The sequence below is a fragment of the Panthera tigris genome, chromosome B3, assembly GCF_018350195.1.
Source record: "Panthera tigris isolate Pti1 chromosome B3, P.tigris_Pti1_mat1.1, whole genome shotgun sequence".
NCBI classification, from domain to species: Eukaryota; Metazoa; Chordata; class Mammalia; order Carnivora; family Felidae; genus Panthera; species Panthera tigris.
In genome coordinates, this window is record NC_056665.1 from 130,795,540 (window position 1) to 130,815,998 (window position 20,459).

At 44.9% G+C, this 20,459-nt stretch overlaps 1 protein-coding gene across 4 annotated transcripts in view; it reads right to left on the reverse strand.

Moving 5' to 3' along the window:
- Positions 1–20,459, reverse strand: part of GALC (galactosylceramidase) — a 150,209-nt gene that overhangs the window by 48,814 nt on the left and 80,936 nt on the right. Inside the window, exon 17 of one of the 4 annotated variants that reach the window (XM_042990282.1) lies at positions 1,692–1,982. The exons of the other annotated variants lie outside the window; for them this stretch is intronic. Coding sequence (XP_042846216.1) covers positions 1,974–1,982 — 9 coding nt within the window. The 3' untranslated portion in view covers positions 1,692–1,973. Of the gene's footprint in view, positions 1–1,691; positions 1,983–20,459 lie in introns of those variants that run through there. 4 annotated transcript variants of the gene reach the window in all.

A 20,459-nucleotide genomic window follows, 5' to 3' on the forward strand; every position in this document is an offset into this window, starting at 1 on the left:
GTCTTAGTCCATTTGGGCAGCTGTAACCAAATACCACAGATTGGGTCACTTAAAAACAACAGAAATTTGTTTCTGATAGATCTGGAGGCACCAAGATGGAGGCACCAGCATGGCCGCCTGCTGCTGAGGGCCCCCTTTCTTGTTCATAACTGGCTCCTTCTTACTGTGTCCTCACATGGTGGAAGGGACACTGTTCTTTCTCTGTGGAGCCTCCCTCGCAAGGCACTAAACCCATGACTTCAGCACCTCCCAAAGGCCTCACTGACTAACAACCACCACCTTTGGGGATTAGGATTTCAACACGTGAATTTTGAGGGGACACCTTCAGACCACAGCAGCCATTAGGCTTTTCTCTATGTATTTTCGTTACATTTAACCGTTACAATAATTCCCTTTCTATGAGAGCAAACACGTTTAAAGTGGTTAAGTCATTCGTCCAAAGTCATAAAGCTAATGAAATAGCCAAATGGGAATTCAAACCCCGTTCGGGTCCATAAATAATTACGTTGAACTAAACAAATATATAAAATTTAAGTTTTCCCTCGGTGGTTTTTCTTATGAGATACACTATCACTTCTCCGTTGGCACAAAAGAACTTGATTTAAAAAAAAAAAAAACAATATTAACAGCAAAGCTCAGAATCATCAATGCCTAAGATCAAAGCACTTCTTTAAAAACACTAGGTACTTGGGGGGACGCCTGGCTGGCTCGGTCGGTTAACCATCAGACTCCAGCTCAGCTCACGATCTCACGGTTCGTGACTGCAAGCCCGAGCTCTGCACTGACGGTGCTTGGGATTCTCTCTCTCCCCCTCTCTCTCTTCTCCTCCCCAACTCACACCTTCTCTCTCTCTCAAAATAAATAAATAAACTTAAAAACAATAACAACACTAGGTACTTGGACTTGTAACGTTGCCTTGTTGAATGGAATGTACCATTTAGTTCTATTCAATATTTCTAAGCATTGTAAACTGGACACCAATCCTGAGTGCCCTCTGGGACTGCCATCTTCCCATAAGTGCCTGCTATCGTCAGGTGCCAGGCCGTGATAAGCATTTAATTCTCACAACTACACTAGGATGCCGGTGATGTTTATTCTTCCCATTTTACACACGGGGAAACTAAGTCTGGGAGTTTAAATAACTGGCCTAAAGTCACCCAACATAGGTGCAGCAGAGCCACTGTTGGAACCAATGGCGTGTGATTCCAAAACCTGTCCTCTTTTCTGTAATCCCCCTGAGAGGAAAGCAAATTACACTCTATCCCCTTTTGCCCCCAAAACTGTCATCTAGAAGGACATTCCCACCCTCAGTCCCTCATGAGGGACTGAGAGGTAGCAAAAAAAACCAGGTCTGAGGAGGGACGTGGAGAAGAAGTCAGAGGTGAAAGAGAACTACTTAGTTCCTTGTTTTGTGGGGTTCCACGAAGAACACAGTGACTTCTAGGTATTTTGCTGAGCCCAAGTCTGTTTGCCTGTGAACTCAACCCCCTTTCCTGCGTCTCACCTTCGGGATCATAGGCAACAAACCTACTTCCTCTCTCACCAATGGACCTGATGTGCCTCCCTAACTGTTTGTTTCTGAGCTAAACATATTCCTCTTCTTCAGATGCCCTTGACAGAATTATACAAGGTTGATAGTAGGTTTCTGTGTCAGAATCTGTCACGATCAGAGGTGACCCCCTACCTGGCTGCTTCCTAGACTTCAGTCATGCCAACTCCTATCATCTCAGCAAGATGGACGCCGCAGGATGTGGAAGGAGAGACTGGTCAAAGATTCTGTGTTTTTGCTTCCCTTTAGTTACTATTCAAGACAGTGTGATGTAATATCCAGGTCTTCCAGTGGCCGCTTCTGGCTCCTGGCTCCACGCTCCTCACGGACTTCGGTTCCGCTGCCAGGATGAGGGAGCTGAGTGGTGTGGTGGAGGAAGTAGAATCAGGAATCCAGGGTTCAAGTCCTGCCTTCTGAGCTTTGATCACCTCATCTGTGGAGACATTATCCTTTCTCACAGTAATACTTACCCCCTAGGGTTATTATCGGAAATAATGAGGAAATCACTACGTCTCTCAAATATAACTTGTAGGACATAATCAAAGAGCTGCTTCGGTTCTTTCTTTCACTGGCTTTTCTGGTTCATTCCAGGGGACTGGCTTTTTCTTTTCTTTATTTTTTTTTACTTTTTTTTAATGTGCATTTATTTTTGAGAGCGACAGAGAGACAGAGTACAAATGAGGGAGGGACAGAGAGAGAAGGAGACACAGAATCTGAAGCAGGCTCCAGGCTCCGAGCTGTCAGCACAGAGCCTGAGGTGGGGCTCGAACTTTCGAACGGCAAGGTCATGGGCTGAGCTGAAGTCAGATGCTTAACTGACTGAGCCACCCAGACACGCGGGACTAGATTTCTCTGGCCCCTGTACCAGATTTAGGGTAAGTGTCAGGATCCCTTGGACACTTTGAAGTACAGCAGACCTTTGACCAACACAGGGGTTAGAGGCACTGACCCCCTACACAGTGGAAAAACCACGTATAACTTTTGACTTCCCAGAACTTAACTACTAATCGGCTATCATCTGCTGGAAGCCTTACCAATAACATAAACACTCGATTAACAGATGTTGTATGTTACACATATTATATACCCTGTATTTCTACAATAAAGTAAGGTAAAGAAAAGAAAATGTGATTAAGAAAATCTTAAGGAAGAGAAAATATACTTACTGTACTGTGAAAACTCCCTGTATAAGAGGACCCACTCGGCTCAAACCCATGTTGTTGAAGGGTCAACTGTAATCGGAGCAGTCTTGGTCGGGTAATTCATATCTTTGGGTCCAAAGGAATAAATAAAACTTTCCACTTTTATGCCCTCCCTCACATCCTCTCCGTGTTCACAGCTGGCTGAGCAGGCTGGCTGCCTGCCTGGGGCAAGATGACGTTTGACTTCTCCTTTCCCACCTTGCACATTCGTCCCTTCTCCTCAAACCTGCTAATCATGGTTTATGACCCTCCTGGATCAGAGTGTAAGGGAGGGAGAGAAAGAGATGTGTCTCATCTTGGGATGACCTAGCATCCACTTCTCTCCAGGAGTACTTCTCTGCGTCTCTGAAACATGGTGTCCTCACCCGATAGGTGAGCATTTCTCCCCTGTAGTTCTGTTGACTTAGATCAATGTTTCCCCTCCGGCAGGTACTTAGAGATCCAGACCTCTGCTTCCTCCCAGTTGGGAAGGACCTCACCCCTGCTGGCGGCCATCTTGATCAGGATCTAAGACATCTAAGATCGAAGATCTGAGACAGCCCCACTGCTCACCAGCACAGCCCCCACCGGCTCCACAAGACTCACTACCTAGAGAAATGCAGGGAGGGCAGCTGGCCCCAAGGCAGTGGCAATTGCTCCTTCACTTTTTTCTGTCGCAACTAGCTAGCCAGCCTCTCTCACTCTGGCCTCTAGAGATGAGCCGCACACCAGTACATCATGTTGCCCAAACTGCCAGAGACACATTACATTCTCTGGGTGAATTCCTTGCAGCCCCTCTGGCCCTGAGAAGAATCCTCCCACCTTTCTCCCTGTCGGAGATGCTCACCCCACCACAGCTCCGCCTATCTCCCTCCTCATCCCCCACCCATGCATCTATCTTTCCAACCTCTTTGAGACCAGTGGCCAACAGTGAGTCAGAACCCAAGACTTGTTCGCCTCCGTTTGTAAGTCTTGCTTGTGGTTTTGCATCTCACTTTGGACTGTAGCCTCTATTAACTCTATTAACTCGAAAGCACAGCTGCAGTTAGAACTGGTAGAGCTCGGGGCGCCCGGGTGGCTCAGTCGGTTGAGCGTCCGACTTCAGCCCGGGTCACGATCTCGCGGTCTGTGAGTTCGAGCCCCGCGTCGGGCTCTGGGCTGATGGCTCAGAGCCTGGAGCCTGCTTCCGATTCTGTCTCCCTCTCTCTCTGCCCCTCCCCCGTTCATGCTCTCTCTCTGTCTTGAAAATAAATAAACGTTAAAAAAAAAAAAAAAAAAGAACTGGTAGAGCTTGGCTTCAACACCTCTTTACGATAATAGTGACAATGGCAGCCGATATTGATCGTCGCGGAGAGGCACCGAGCACTGTACCCGGTGCTTTGTGGCTCTTTTCTCACTGGATCCTCACTACAACCCCATGAGGGAACTACAATGTTTCTTTCGCTTAACAGATGAGGAAACTGAGGCCCAGAGAGGGTCTATGCCTTGGCTGGGATCCCAAAGTTCGTAAGGGGTGATGGTGGGAATAAAAAGCAGGTCAGTCTGATTCTGAGGCCAGTGCACCAACCTCCATCCTCACGCTAGGATGCTTGTAGAACCATCAAATCAGTCATTTATTTGATAGTCTATGAGAAAGCCTTTTGTAAAACTATAAAGTATTGCTCAATTATTTATATTGTTATTGTAGTTATAAAAAACAATAATTTTTTATTATTCCATTCTATCGGTATGGCTTTAGGCTGCTTCTATAAGATACATTAAACACTCCAAAATAATTTAAACCGGGGCTGGGGATTGGGAGGTGATTGAGTAAGTGCTACAGTGGCCATTAAAATGTCTTAGATATTAGGCATTAGGGGCGCCTGGTTCACTCGGTTGAGCGTTCAACTTTGGCTCAGGTCACGATCTCGCGGTCCGTGAGTTGGAGCCCCGCAGCTGGCTCTGTACTGACAGCTCAGAGCCTGGAACCCGCTTCCAATTCTGTGTCTCCCCTTCTCTCTGTCCCTCCCCCGCTAGCACAGTCTCTCTCTCTCTCTCTCTCTCTCTCTCTCTCTCTCAAAAATAAGTAAACATTAAAAACAAAATTTTTAATGTCTTAAGACACTGAGGTGCCTAAAAGGGAATAGTCCACTATATTAAGATGACCAACTTAAATTGGCCGTCTTTCCCATGCATAATCTGTATCAATTGCCACTTGATTTGGAAAGCAAACCAAAAGAAGGGAATGTAGGCCATGCAAATGAGGTGCCAGCCCCGCTCTGTTAGTGACATGTAGCGTTACTGATCACGCAGAAAACAGAACACCTATGCTTTGCTTTGGGTCCATACAAACCTCAGAAATATTTGCCCAGGTCCCCCAAAGGATTTACAAAGATAGCTTCCCATTAAAATCCTGCATGCATGTTGTATCAGCAGCTAGCAGGTAATGAGTTGCTACTCCGTGCTGGGCACTGGCCCCGAGCTCGTCACGAGAATGCCTTCCTTCAACCTTCTCAACAACATATATAAAATCATGAGGATTCCTGAGTAACAGAGGGAGTTTAGGATAGTCACTGTGGGAGGCAGAATAACTCCCCCAGAATAATTCCTGACATGGGGAGAGGATACTAAATTATCCAGATGGTAATCACAAGGCTCCTTAAAATGACAATGGAATCACAAGGATCCTTGAAAAATGGAAGAGAGAGGCAGAAGGCCAAAGTCAAATTCCAAGAGAGATTTGAAGATAGTATCCTCCTGGCTTTGAAGACGGAGGAAGGGACCAGGCCGTGAGGTAAGGAGCGCAAGCAGCTCCTGAAGACTGAAAAAGGCAAGAAACAGATTCTCCCTGGAACCTCCGCCGGGCACACAGCCCTGCTCACACCTCAATTTTAGCTAAGGAACACCCATTCAGATTTTGGACCTCTAGAACTTTCAGATAGTAAACATATACCGTTCTAAGCCACTGAACGTGTGTAATCTGTTACAGCCGCAGTGCATTCGTCAACTGTGGAGGCTGGATTTGGACTCTGGTGTGGCTGACTCCATATCTCATCCCTGCACTTTCTCACTGTTACGGGTTCAATTACATCCCCATCACCACCACTACCTTCAGAAAAAACATATATATATTAAAGTCCTAATCCCCAGTGTCTGTCAGTGTGACCTTAATCAGAAACAAGGTCTTTACAGACAACAAGGTCTTTACGGTCAAGATGAGACCATTAGGGTGGACCCTAATCCAACATGACTGCTGTCCTTACAAAGGGTGAAGTCTGGGCACAGACATGCACAGGGAGACGAGGACATGAAGATACAGGGCGAAGGAACAAGCCAAGGGACGTCTGAGGCTTCCGGAATCTGGGAGGATGGCCTAGAACATCCTCATGCCTTGAGAGGGAGCATGGCCGTGCCAAAACCTTTATGTCTGGCTTCCAGAACTGTGGGACAATAAAAGTGGATTGCTCTCAGCCACGTGGCTTCCCGTACTTTGTCTCAGAAGCCCTGGGAAACTAGTGCACCCATGATGCAAAGTAGCCTCATTGCCCTTGAGTCTGGTCTCGGGCATACTCACCACATCTAACACTAGGAAGCCTACTGATAATGGAAAACAATGCCACCTTCCACTGGCGTGACTTTTTATTTTATAGAACACTTTGCACCAGTATTAACTTACCAGATCGTGCCACGATCTCGTAAGTGGGGCAAGGATGATGTCTCCAGGCTGGCTCTATGGTAGCAGCATGCATACAGTTCTTTCAGACACTAGCCTTAAACAGCCTGTCTCCAAATCCTGTCCCTGTCACAGACTCAGGAAATGTCCAACCTCCGATGTGTCTCAGTGTCCTTATCTGTATCTTCGAATAACAATCATACTTCCTGCCTCATAAGGTTCTTGAGATGGTTAAATTAGATAACACATGTGATTTTCTTCCCCCAGCCCATAATGAGCAACCCCCCCCCAAAAAAAAAAAAACCCATCTCACAAACAGGAAAACTGAAGCTCAGAGAATTTAAGTGATTTACCCAAGGACACATGGCTTCTAAGTCACAAAACCAGGACCAAAATCCAAGTCTCCTGGGGCAGAACTATTAGCACTATAATATCCTGCCTCTCTCTTATTTTTCATTTTCACTATTCTTTGGGTTTAAATCAATCCGAACCTTTTTCAATTCTCATTTTAATTCTGCTTTCCATGCCCACCCCAGTCAATAAAGATTACAGTTTCCACAAACCACTAACTCTTCTTGTCCAAGTTCTTTGATGAGACCCTCTATCCCGAGAAGTAAGTCACCTTATTGCCCAAGAGCAAAAGCAGTTTTCTCAAGATAATGCTTTCGCCAGATAAAACACCCAAGACGTAATCAGGGGGAAGCCACAGAAGCCCCCATCACCAGCCACCAAGCTGCTCAAACCCCCAAACCTTCCATGTTCTGTTCCTGGGTCTGCTTTGCTTAGTACGGCAGCCCCTGATAATTTATGACCTCTTGCAGTGTTTGTAAATAAACTCAGTGTCCCACAGATTCAAAAGCTGCCTTGAGACCTCCTTTCCACCTTCTTATACTTTCTGCATTTAGCCAAGCATTTCAGAAACTGGGTCTCCTTAAAATTATGGGATGCAGAATGAAAAACCCATCAGGATTTAATGACCATATTTCAGCATCTTACTGCTTAAAGAAACTTGGCTTTTTCAGAGCTTTTGCAATTGCGCAAACTGGAAGCAGATCAAAAAGGTAGAGCGAGAGTTTTATTTTATTTTTTTCCAACTGTCACAAATCATCCATCAAAGTTAAACTATTGATAGGGAGCAGAGAGACAGAAGGAAGAGTCAAGAGTGAGGAGGACTGGAGAATATTAAAAAAGACAATCTCTCACTCTAATAAAATACAATTAACTGAATTTCATCAAGGCTTCTATAAAAAATACACAAAGAATCAATATTAGGCATAAAACCCAAAAGTGGGTTGTTATCTCTAAACCAGAGAAAACATTTCATTAGGCTGAAGGATTTTATACTCCCATTGGGAAAATTGCTTTTCCCTGGTAACCCCTCTTTTGCTTACTTACAGAAACCCAATTGAAAAGTCAATCATCAAAATCACTTAGCAAATGTCAAAAGGTGCTGCCACTTTCTAAATATATTTGTTCCTTTATGGGAAGCTCTGGCACCTTGCCCGGTCCTGACCCACACTCTTCCATCGTTTTGCTGTTCCGACTTTTTCACGCTTTTCTTTTTCTGTTTGTCTGCTTGTTTTTGTTGTTGTTGGAAACAGAAAGCCTGTTTTATAAGATTACGGGCAACAGCTTTTCCTTTTAACATTTCAGTGTTCTTTCACAGCCACGGACCGTGAGACCTCCCGTTGCCCAGGCTATAAATGAGCATCACTCCCAGGCCTGGCTGACCGGAAGCCTTTTCCAGGCTAATCAGACAACGTACGGTCTTTTCACATCTCATCTTAGAAAGGGCCCGTTGCTTAATTTACACCCTGGCCAGTAACAAAGCTGGTTCTGTGTATGGTCCTGCCAACCACAGATCAAAAAGTCACACCCTCTTCCACACAGGTGGAGGGGCGCCTGGGTGGCTCAGTCTGCTAAGCAACCAACTCTTGGTTTTGGTTTAGGTCATGATCTCCGGGGTCATGAAATCGAGCCCCGTGTGAGGCTCGAGCCTGAGCGTGGAGCTTGCTCAGGATTCTCTCCCTGTCGCTCCCTCTGCCCCTCCCCTTCTTGCACGCATGTGCTCTTTCTCTCCCTCAAATAAATAAAATAAAAGCAAAATAAATAAAACACGGGTGGGGCATATGCACAAAGACCCCAGGAGCAGAATTTGAAGATCAGGCGCACACACACACACACACACACACACACACACACACACACCCAAAGCTGGAACTAAGAGAATTATCTGAAGATCTCAAGTCATAAATTACTGAGCCGGAAACATCATGATCTAAGACTACGATGCCTGGTTACCAAAAGCCAGGCTTCTAGTAAATAGCCACCATTCTAAAATAGCAACTCACTGGATACCTCTGACGTGCACCTGACATGTTTTAGCATTCTACTTCTGAATTCTGCCTTCCCTGGCTAGCTATGGCAACTGGGGCAGATGGCTGCATTTCCTGGGCATAGGGTACACACATGATATATTTGAAGATGCTTTGTTTACCATCAAATGCTTTACAAAGCCTCACACAATGACTTGTTCTATTTGTGGACCAGCCTGTGTGTGTATTCACTTATTGAGCTAACTAAATTAACCAGACTGTCTACATATTTCTAAACGACTTTGTCTTGGCTAGGGGGATGTATCCTAAAGATAACAGATGGTGACAATAGTGGACAGCTGCAGCACAGCCCTAGTCCCCAACGAACACGTCTGGCATCGGTCTCCTACTAATCCTTAAATTTGTAAAGCCACCTCTGATATTCTCGGGTCCAACCCTTTTCCCAATCCCCATGCCATTTCCGAAAGAACTTTCCATGATCAACAGAACAAGAGTCTAAATCTTCACAGGACTTGTAAAAACAACAGTTGCCTTTGCACTAAAATATGTACCTTACACGCGTGTCATGGTATATTCCACTAGCATGGAACCTCCACGAAAGTCTTGTTTAGTATTGCCAACAGCTCACATGTGGCCTGGCACTCAGGTCGAAACATAATGATTTACCATATTGCATCCACAAAACATCACAAATGGAGTTGGAGTTGATATTAAGTCGTGGCAGAAAAAGAAGAAACTGACTACATCATACAACGGAGTGAAAATCATGACAGACCCATAATTAGCAGGATCACAGCTGGCTGGCTCATGCTATAGATGAAAGCCATTTAATAAATAAACATTCCCTGCCCTTTGAAGAATGTAGTTTTAGCCAAACAAAAGTTGAGATTAGCCAAGAAGAGGTAGTGGTAGCCAGCAAAGGACTTCTAGCCATAACATTAAACCTGCTTAAACAGCACACGATATAATTAATGATGGTATGAATTATAGTGAGAATGCCAATATAATTTACACAATAATACTAAGAATTATATATCAGATATATATACTATAATTTAGAATATTTTAACAGCATATTCATATCTATAAAACCATCTGAGTTCCAACCTCTGTTCAATATTAAAAAATCCCTCCTTTATGCCAAGAAAGGCCAGTATATTTTACCATGGTGATGCTGCCATCTAGTGGACATACTTTAGAAGGACGGCTCTTCTGTCTCCTGGAAATGACCCAAAAGGATTCCAGGTCCTGAGGTTCATGTCAGACATGCATTCTTCTTTTGGAGACCAATTTTTGGAATTCCTCATAAATTTCCCTGTATGTTTGCCCTTGTATTTTTACATTATCCCTTCCTCCTGTCTTCATAGGAGGATGTTTTCAATATGTCCGTCATACTCAGTGGGCCGGAATAGAACCTGGGTATCTGCTTTGGTTTAAAAACGAGAAGATCCCAACGAGAGATGTGTCCTCCTGGAAAGAAGCACCATCACATCGGCGACAGCCCACCTTTTGTTCAGCTCCATGGTGTGCTCTTGAGAAACCAGACCTCAAACTGGCGACTTTTTAAATTTATTTATTTATTTATTTATTTTGGCCCCCAGACATTTACGAACACTGTTATGTGACACAGATGTCACCATTTGGAAGGGGACATGTTACTCTAGTCCCTTCACACATGCATCGCTGCACCACTGAGGTCACACTCAGTGGTCAGAATTGACATGTAGGGTTCACACTTGTTTCCGGGCCCTCCATTCACTACAGCGCGGGGATCGTCACTTTGGGTGCACACTTGGAATCACCTGGGGAGCTTTAACAACACCGACGCCTGGGTTCTACGCAGATTTAATTGGTGTGAGGCGCTTCTGAGACCTTGGGATGGTCTGAAAGCTCTCCAGGTGACTGTAATTTGCAATAAAGCTTGAGAACCACTGCTCTAGAGAAAACAAAACACAGAGCCCTTGGATATGTATCTTTGCAGGAAAGGGCAGGAGACCAAGGCACCTGTACCCAGGTCACCTGTTCCTTGTCATCCCTCACCTTAAGAACCACGGCCCACTCTGGCTTCCTTTAGGAGCCTCTGCTCCCGCGGCTGAATTTCAAACCCTGCTCCTTGGCTCCTTAATGTATACGCACGCACTGCGATAACTCATTCTTTGCCAAAGGAAGATAAATAAAAGTTAGGGAAATATTAAATTCTCCTTGCCTAAGGCTTTTTAAGCACCGTAAATGTTTCAAAGAGAAAGGGTAATTTAGAGGTTATCCATTCTAATTCCTTGATTTGACAGGCAACCATGCAGACCAGGGAAGGTCATGAGCTGGACATTGGTTATATGCCCTCGGTACGGGCCAGCCTCCTTCTCCCGTTTTTAGGTACATTGTGTCATCAACGCCTCCCTACCGGCCAGTAACGCGGTCATTTTACAATTGAGTTGAGATTTCATGAGATTAAGTCACATAGGTAACTTTGGACATGGACTTGAACGTGGGTCCATCCAGCCTCTATACCAGGCAAAGTCCTGCTCCCAGAGCTCACGGTGGCCAGGTCAGACCTGAAGCCTCGGGGCCCTCTTTCCACCACACCTCGGCTGCCCTCCATGTCTGCCTGACTCACCTGCACTCTCCCTTCATCCAGCAGCTTACCTGCAGGCTCTAGTTAGAAACCCAAGTTACAGGGGTGCCTGGGTGGCTCAGTCGGTTAAGTGTCCGACTTCGGCTCAGGTCATGATCTCGCGGTCTGTGAGTTCGAGCCCCGCGTCGGGCTCTGTGCTGACCGCTCAGAGCCTGGAGCCCGTTCCAGATTCCGTGTCTCCCTCTCTCTCCGCCCCTCCCCCATTCATGCTCCATCTCTCTGTCTCAAAAATAAATAAACATTAAAAAAAAAAAAAAGAAACCTAAGTTACAAAAGCCTTGACTTTTCTCGTCCTCCAATCCCCACAGCATCTTATTTCCCAGCCAGAATGAAATTGCCTCAGCTGATAACAGGGCAAAATTTGGAAATTGGGATAAATTAGGGAAAATCTACACGGTGTGGGTTTTCTCTAGTGACTCCGTACGCACAAATGTTTGCCATGTGTGTTTGTCAGGTTCTTGGAAGAAAGTGTGCGAACTTTACAGTATAAACAAGAAAACAACTCGACCCCTGTTTTGACCTCTGAGAAATAATCACCATTTTCATTTTGTTGTTTTTATGCATTTATTTCCAGTTGTGGTTTACAAATGTTTGTACTGTCTTTGCAAAACTGGAAGCATAATGTGGAATTTTTATCTTACATATCACCCTTACAAACTTAATCATGGCCAGTGTCCCCTGTCATTAAACATTTTTTGCAAGCGTATTTTCTTAATGCTTCAATTCCGAAGTGTGAGTATCCATAATTTCTTTACCAAGTCTTCTATCACTGGACATTAAAGTAATTTCTTTTTTTGAGAGAGAGAGAGAGAGCATATGTGTGAGTGGGGGAGGGGCAGAAAAAGAGGGGTACAGAGAATCCAGAGGAGTTCCCCATTGACAGCGGGGCTCAGACTCATGGACTGTGAGATCATGACCTGAGCCAAAGTCGGACACTTAACCGACTGAGCCACCCAGGCACTCCTTAAGCAATTTCTAATTTTTCACTATTATAAAGAACCCTGTAACAAATATCCTTACACACACATATTTGTCCCTAAAACTATATTTTAAACATATATAAACATACCTAATATTTATAAATACGTAAAACATATGATGTGCTGTTTTACACATCACCTATTGTATATAAAATAACATTTATAATATGTATATATATATATGTATTTGCCAATGTAATAAGTGAAAAATGCAGTCTTTTTATTGAATTAAGCTATATACGTTTTCATACTATCTCGTATGAACTACAGCAACGGCAAATCCCGAGTAGTAATGATCCAACAATGTGTTGGACTCAGTCCTTGTTGGAGAAAAGCAGCTAAGATGCTCTCCTTGCCACAAACCGCTACAAAGCCCATCGTCCAGGATCCTCCGAGTAGAACTATTTTACATGCACACACGCAGGGTTGTTATATTCAGAGGCGTCGCACTCAAGGGAAACATTCCTAAGAATACGACTGGCAGCCATTTCCTCTCAGCTTGCTCTGCAGTGCCCCAATTTACCCAGCAGGAAAGGCAAGTTTGTGGTTTTAATTGTAGGGCAGAACTGGTCCTTTACTGGTCTAAGGCTGTTAACATGACTCCCAGATGGACACCCACAGGGTTCTCCCGCTCTCAGCTCTCAACTCAGGGAAGTCCTGTGGAGCTGGGCATGCCAACAAGATGGCAACTGTTGACCCGGGCAACTTACACCCCCTATGACTCAGTTTCCCCAGCTGTTTAGCTGGAATGTTAACTGACTTTATAGCGTAAATAGTACTTTATAAGATTAAATGAGCTCACAGAAAATAGCAGAAGCAGAGTACATTCTGGTACAAATCGCAGTTTGTGTTTGGGGCGGGTGGGGCTGGGGGGTGTTCCTACCGCCCCCAAGCAACTCTCAGACACCAGCCAGGTGTCCTACAAATCAACTCAATTCTGACACTGTCTACCCTGAGATAGCATCAGATCCCACAGGTTAAGGGCTCAGTCCCACAAGATTGTTCTCCACTTTAGATGCCAGTTGTCAACGCAGCTGGTCACCTATACTTCTGACCAACTGGATGTAGATCAGAGGTTCCCAGGAACCCCGCCTTGGGTTCAAGTAATTTGCTAGAGCAGCTCACAGAACTCAGGAAACCAGTTCACTCATAAGACTATCAGTTTATTACAAAAGATAGTACAGGATGTGAATCAGCAGCCAGAAAGATGCATAGGGAGAGGAGTGAAAGGACTCAGAGCTTCCATACCTCGGAGAACGTTCTCTCCGTATTTTCAAGAGTTCCTCAAACCAGAAGCTCTTCAAACTCTGTCCTTTTGGGATTCTCTGGAGGCTTTTTTTTTTTTTTAATCTATTTATTTTGAGAGAGAGAGCGTGTGGGAGGCGCAGAGAGACAGAGGGAGAGAGAATACCAAGCAGGCTCTGCACTGACAGTACAAAGCCCAATGCAGGGCTCCATGGAATCATGAGCTCATGACCTGAGGCAAAATCGAGAGGTGGATGCTTAACCTACTGAGCCACCCACACGCCCCTCTATGGAGGCTTTACTCCTAGAGATAGTTGATGAAATCATTGCCCTTTGGCAATCTATTCAACCTCCAGCCCCTCGCCCATTCCTGGAAGCCAGGGGTGTGGGACTGAAAGTTCCAATCCTCTAAACACACGGTTGGTTCTTCTGGCAACCAGCCCCCTTCCCCAGGTGACCTAGGGGCTTTCCAAAAGTCACCTCATTAACATAGCAAAAGAGACCTCAATCACTCTCATTCCTTCAGAAATTCCAAGGGTTTTCAGAGCTCTGTGCCAGAAGCTGAAACAAAGACCAAATACACACATTTCTTATTATAAATCACAACATCACACAGAGGTTGCCTTCACCATACTGACTTCAGCTTCTGCCTTCCAGAAGGAACTTCTGAGCGTTGCCTGGTCCTTCTCTTAGCTACCGAACTGAGCAGACCAATCCAGAAGGCAAACTCAAGGTCCCCCTCTGCGTCCTACCACACAGACTGAGTCAGCCTTGTGTAGCCAGCCTGGCGACGTTTCCTCCTTGGGGATCTCGGCCGGCCTCACCCCCACTGCTGCTGGTTCTCCAAAAGCACGTGCGAGAGCCCCAGTCCTCCATCCCCAAACACCTCAGCTATGAAGCCCTACCCGCGCCAAGCAAAGGGACTCACCTCTTCCAAGTCTCCAAATCCAGAATCCCTTGGCTCCTTTTTCAAGAGATATTCATCTATGGAAACTAGAAGCGATCAAAATGACTAAAAACAGGGGCACCTGGGGGGCTCAGTCAGTTGGGCGTCCGACTTCAGCTCAGGTCATGATCTCATGGTGCGTGAGTTCGAGCCCCACATTGGGCTCTGCGCTGACAGCTCAGAGCTTGAAGCCTGCTTCGGATTCTGTGTCTCCCTCTCTCTTTGCACCCCCACCCCCTTGTGATCTGTCTCTCACTCTCTCTCTCTCTTAAAAATAAATAAACATTTTTTTAAATTTTTTTAATGTTTATTTATTTTTGACAGAGAGAGAGAGAGAGAGAGAGAGAGAGAGAGAGACAGAGCATGAGCGGGGGAGGGGCAGAAAGAGAGGGATACACAGAATCTGAAGCAGGCTCCAGGCTCTGAGCTGTCAACACAGAGTCTGACACGGGGCTCAAACTCACAGACCATGAGATCATGACCTGAGCCAGAGTCGGATGCTCAACCAACTGAGCCACCCAGGTGCCCCAATAAATAAACATTTTTTTTTAAATGACTGAAAACAGAGACTGTGAAATTAGGGTCCCCAGATTCAACTGAATGCTATATGGCTACTAAAAAGTACAATTATGGAGACCTTACAAAAAATGAAGTCCATTTTATGAAAATGCAGACTATAGAATAGCGCTATGAACACGAATTACGATAACATCAAAATGTGCCTCCATATGAGCAAGGGAATCCAAAGAGAGGAAAAGCAATGTCTTATTAGGATATGAGGATTATGAGTAAATCATTTTTCTTTTTTAAATTTCCATTGTAATGTGTTCTTATAACAATATAATAACATATGACAATATAATATATATTATAATATATTATAATAGTTATAAATATATAATAATTATAAATGTTATATCTATAATAATTATATATATTATATATAATATTATAATAATATTATAACAATATAATAATATAATATAACAATATAATATGTTCACATTAGCAATAAAATTTGGGGTGCCCAGGTGGCTCAGTGGGTTAAATGGGGTAAATGTCCAACTCCTGGTTTTGGCTCAGGTCATGATCTCACAGTATATGGGTTCGAGCCTCAAGTCGGGCTCTGTGCTGACAGTGCAGGGCGTGCTTTGGATTCTCTTTCTCCTTCTCTCTCTGCCTCTCTCTCTCTCTCTCTCTCAAAATAAATAAATAAAAATTAAAAAATAAATTTCAGTCTAACAGGCAGGAAGAGCAAAATTTACTTAAAATGTCCATCTTAAATGGTTAAAATAAATAGAACTTTGGACTCTAAAAACAATAGCATTGAGTTAAATACTATAAGTTTCTAATAATAATAATAATAGCTATCATTTATGGAGTACTTCGTATAAGCATTCTTAAGCTGAGTTCTTTGTACGTATTATCTAATTTAACTTGAATGATGATACTCATAGGATTAATTAACCGAGATTTTTTACACATAAGGCACCTGCAGCCCAGAGAAGGGAAGTGGTTTGCCCAGGAACAGAGAACTAGAGACAGAGGTGAGAGAGGTTTATTTGGCCGCCCAACCCCGCAGAAGGATTTTCACTTACATTGCATGATTCATTACTAACAGAGCCAAACACGTAAGAAATATTAATAACACAAAGTTTGGTAAAGTTTTCTGCCTCGTTTAGCAGTGCAAGCATGCCCAAATACTTCACTTGGGTCATTCGTTTTAGGAGAATGCTTAAAAGCAGATTACGCTTTCACTTTGCCTATCTCTAAAATGCACTTAATAGGTACAGGTAAACTGTGCGATACTTATTAAAATGGACTTTTATTGCATCTGAAATAGCTGTGAGAGCTTCACTGTGAATTTAAAATTTGCACTTTTTTTTTTCCACTCTGGAAACACAATTTTATAGGATTCCTCCCTAATACGTTTCTTACGTGATTAGTGTTTGGTGACTCAAGTTTAGCAGCTGATGCTGAGTAGTGATCACCACAGAGGACGAGGGAAGGGGTTCATGTCGACCCACTCCAGAGAGAGTACTTTGTGATATTAAAGATAAATTCACATCTGCAAAGGCATTTAAGACTTTAGGAAAACACTAGTTGTGTTTTATCTTTTGGCCATTCAGAACCTTACATGAAAATTGGGGCACCCGTGTGGCTCGTTCCATTAGGTGTCCGACTCTGGATTTCAGCTCAGGTCATGATCTCACGGTTCATGGGTTCAAGCCCTGCATCAGACTTTGTGATGACAGCTTGGACCTGCTTGAGATTCTCTCTCTCTCTCTCTCTCTCTCTCTCTCTCTCTGCCCCTCCCCCACTCTCCTCTCCCTCCCTCCCTCCCTCCCTCTCTCTCTCCCTCTGAAAATAAATGAATAAACATTTTAAAAAAAGAAACTTGCATGAAAATATAATTCATCTTATACAGCCAGCGTCTTAGAAATTCTGTGTAAACCAAGTGGACTTTATTGAATTATTCCTCTAAGCCCCTGAATAAAAGTCCTACTGAAAGGGCCTTCTATCCCAAGCCATTGCAGAAAATTACTTCCTCATCCCTCACAATATTGTCTGCTAAAATTAGACTGAAGTGCCTTTGATAAAGGAGATAGGAAGCTATCAACAGATTGTCACCGGCCTTTACTGCCCACCTGCTTGTACCCACTGGCCTTTGTCCCATATTTTTCCTTAAGGTCTTCTTTCCCGCTGTCTCTTACCTCGGGCAAAAGACTCAAGGGGCATTGCATCCCATGACAGAAACCCAAAATACCCCTCAAGCAATAATGACTGCCCAGATGAAAAGCTCCCACTGGCCCAGACCACCCAGACCAATTTGAACCCGATGCCGCCCCCTCAAAACCCACGCCTGTGCAGAGGGACTACGGAGTGAGCCACAGAGTGACCGACAGTTACCTTTACCTCATTAGAATACTGAAATCTCTGCCCAAGGAGGAGCACAAGCCTCACGTACAAAACATAGAATGTATGTATAGGCATGTTTCCTCAGGCACATGCATGACCTTCTGCCTGCCTCTACATAGGATGACAAGGCTTCCTTATCAAATATTCATCCTGACCCTAAGTGAAAGGAACCCGCTCGTCCTCACTGGGGGAGTCATGGCTTTGGAAGTTATTCCCCTAATCTCCTTTTTTGCTGCAAATAAAGTTTCCTTTTGGTGCAGCAACTCACCTGGTGTGGTTTCTACCTGTGACTCACCACTGGGCCAACTCACACTGGTTGGGTTACAAGAGGAGAAGTAGAGGGAAGAATAAAGTACAGGCACCATCCAGATTGTTTGCTTTGCTGAGAGTAGAGGGCAGCGATGGTCAGACTTTAAATCTATTAGCCTCAGGCTTTGCTATTTTAGCAAGAGTTAATGGAGCCTCCAGAACTCTTCTGGAACGGGTCACCGGCACCACCATGCCCCCTACCTTCTAGACTAGAGTGGCCCTAACTCTCATTTCAACTATCCAAAAGCTGCCTGGTTGTTTCTTGCCTTTCTCCTGCCTCTGATACAGGATCCTGCTTCTGCTGAAATCACTCCTCTCCAGATTATCTCCCCATCCAACCCCGTTCGGCAACACAGCAAACATCCCTGGAGCCTGAGTTCCTTCCATCTACACAAATGATTCTCTGTCTGTCACTGTCTCTGTCTCTGTCTCTCTCTCACACACACACATAATCATACCACTTAGAAAAAGCATACACTAGTGTGCACAATACACTCAACTAAAGATTTCAGCAAACTGGGAGACCAGCATTACTAAAACGCAGAACCTTCAAAGAAAGTGTCATCATCTCTGTGCAGAAAATTCCTTGAGCTCCTTACCAACACAGGCACTGTGACGATTAATCTTGTACGTCAACCTAGTTGGGCCAGGAGATGTTCAGATTTCTAGTTAAACATTACTTTTAGCTGCGTCTGTGAGGGGGGTTTGAGTCAGTGGACTGAGTGTAGTGATTGCCCTCCCCACTGGGAGGTCCCGAATACAATAAAAAAGTGGAGGAAGGCTGGATTAATTCAGCTTGACTGAGCTGAGACATTGGTCTTCCCCTGCCTTTGGGGCTCCTGGTTTTAACTTTCAGACTTGGAATCTATACCGTCACTTCTCTGGCTCTCAGGCCTTCGAACTAGATTACCTGCTTTTCTGTGTCTGCAGACAGCAGATCATGGGGTTGTTTGGCCTCCACAATTGCATGAGCCGGTTCCTTACAATAAATCTCTTTATAGATGGGTAGGTAGGTAAGTAGATGAAGATACGCATGCACAGAAATTTATGATATGTCCATATCCTCTTGGTTCTGTGTCTCCGGAGAACCCTAATACAAGAGAGACACCCACACTCCACAGGTCTCTGGCCCCCTTCTCCAGCTGCTTCCCTTCTTCTCCTTCTCCCCAAGTCTTAATATCATGTGCACAGCACTTTCAGAATTCCTTTGGTTGTCTTGACTCTTCAAGGCCCTCGGGGCTCCCCTTCCATCCCCAAATGACTTGTCAAGACACCTTCCTAAAATAACTCCATTCCTGGGAATATTTCTGGTAGCAGATATGAAAATAATGCATTTTTCTACCACCTACATAGGTACTTTTTTCTCCTCTGCCTACTTTTTTCATGACTTGCTACCTGGTAGCCAGGACAATAAACAAAGGCTGTATTCTGGATTTGATAAAGCCTGGTAACAAATAGAAGCATGGAATGACTTAAAAATACCCCATTGTTATGGGTATCCCACTAATCTACAGGACTTTCCCGGCCAGAAATGTGTTAAACACAGGGCAGACCTGTGTGTTCCTTGGCTGGGGATCCAAACCATGCAGAGGCCCCATCCGTTCTATGATCTCAGCTCCATTCAGGGACAGCTGGTCATCCATCAACCACAAGATGTGAAGCCTAGAAGACAGATGTTCAATAATCCAACAAGACTGTTGGGGGGAGGCACCAAGTACATGATTCCGTGTCAAAACAGAGACTTGCCCAAGACTCTGCTTAGCGGGGACTAGAGAGAGCCATGCCAAGCAGGAGGAATTTCAAGAGAATTCAGTAGGAGTGGGCATGGGACAGCTGGAGTGTCGCTTTCAAACCTCCGTTGGTCACGCCAAACACCCAAATTGAACGGAGTAGAAAAAAAATAGAACAAAGGCAAGAGCAGATGCGAGCACGGAGTGCCAGGTGTCATCTTTGCTGTGACAAAAAAAGGAGAAAGGAAGGAAGGGGCCGGTTTCCTGGATCCATGACCTTAAACATGGGGCCAGTTCTAGGTCAAAGACACTCAAGACGTTGCACCACAAAAAGCCCGCCCCCTCCATTCCCACGAATTCTGCTTTGGTCTTTCTCCTTCCGCTGGCCTCCTCGGGCCTCCTGCCCATTCTCTCGCCTCTGCCCATCTTCTTTCTGCCCTGTGTTTGCCCTTTAACTCACACGCTGGCCCACGCGTGACAGACAGTCCCTGGTGCTTTTGCCTACATGTGAAAGCAGAATGCTGCCCGCACCTCTCCGGAAGCTGCATTTTCACCCTGTAGAGAGGCTGACGGCGAGGAGGTTCCACCCTGCCCCAGGGAACCGGGACAGGGGTCAGCGGCCAGTAGGATGTGCCTGTATTTTTGTGAAAACATTTTCCTCTTTGTTCCAGAGAGCATTCTCGGACTCTGCTGGCTTCTTTTTTCAGTACAAAGAGAGCAGCTTAGCCAAGGATTATGGACAATTTGGAAGGTGCAGTTTGCCTGCCCAACTTGCCACGTCACAAAGAAAATGCAACTTGTCTGGCAATGAAGGGAGCTAGAAAGAGTGATGGCCTGGGAGTTCTCTGACAGCGGCAGCAGGGATCCGCCGGGAGAAATGCAAGGCAAGGTGCATCCCGGAAGAGCTTAGATTAGATGCAGAGCCCTCAGCATCTAATTTTAATGTCTACTTATTTTGGGGAGACAGAGAGACGGAGTGG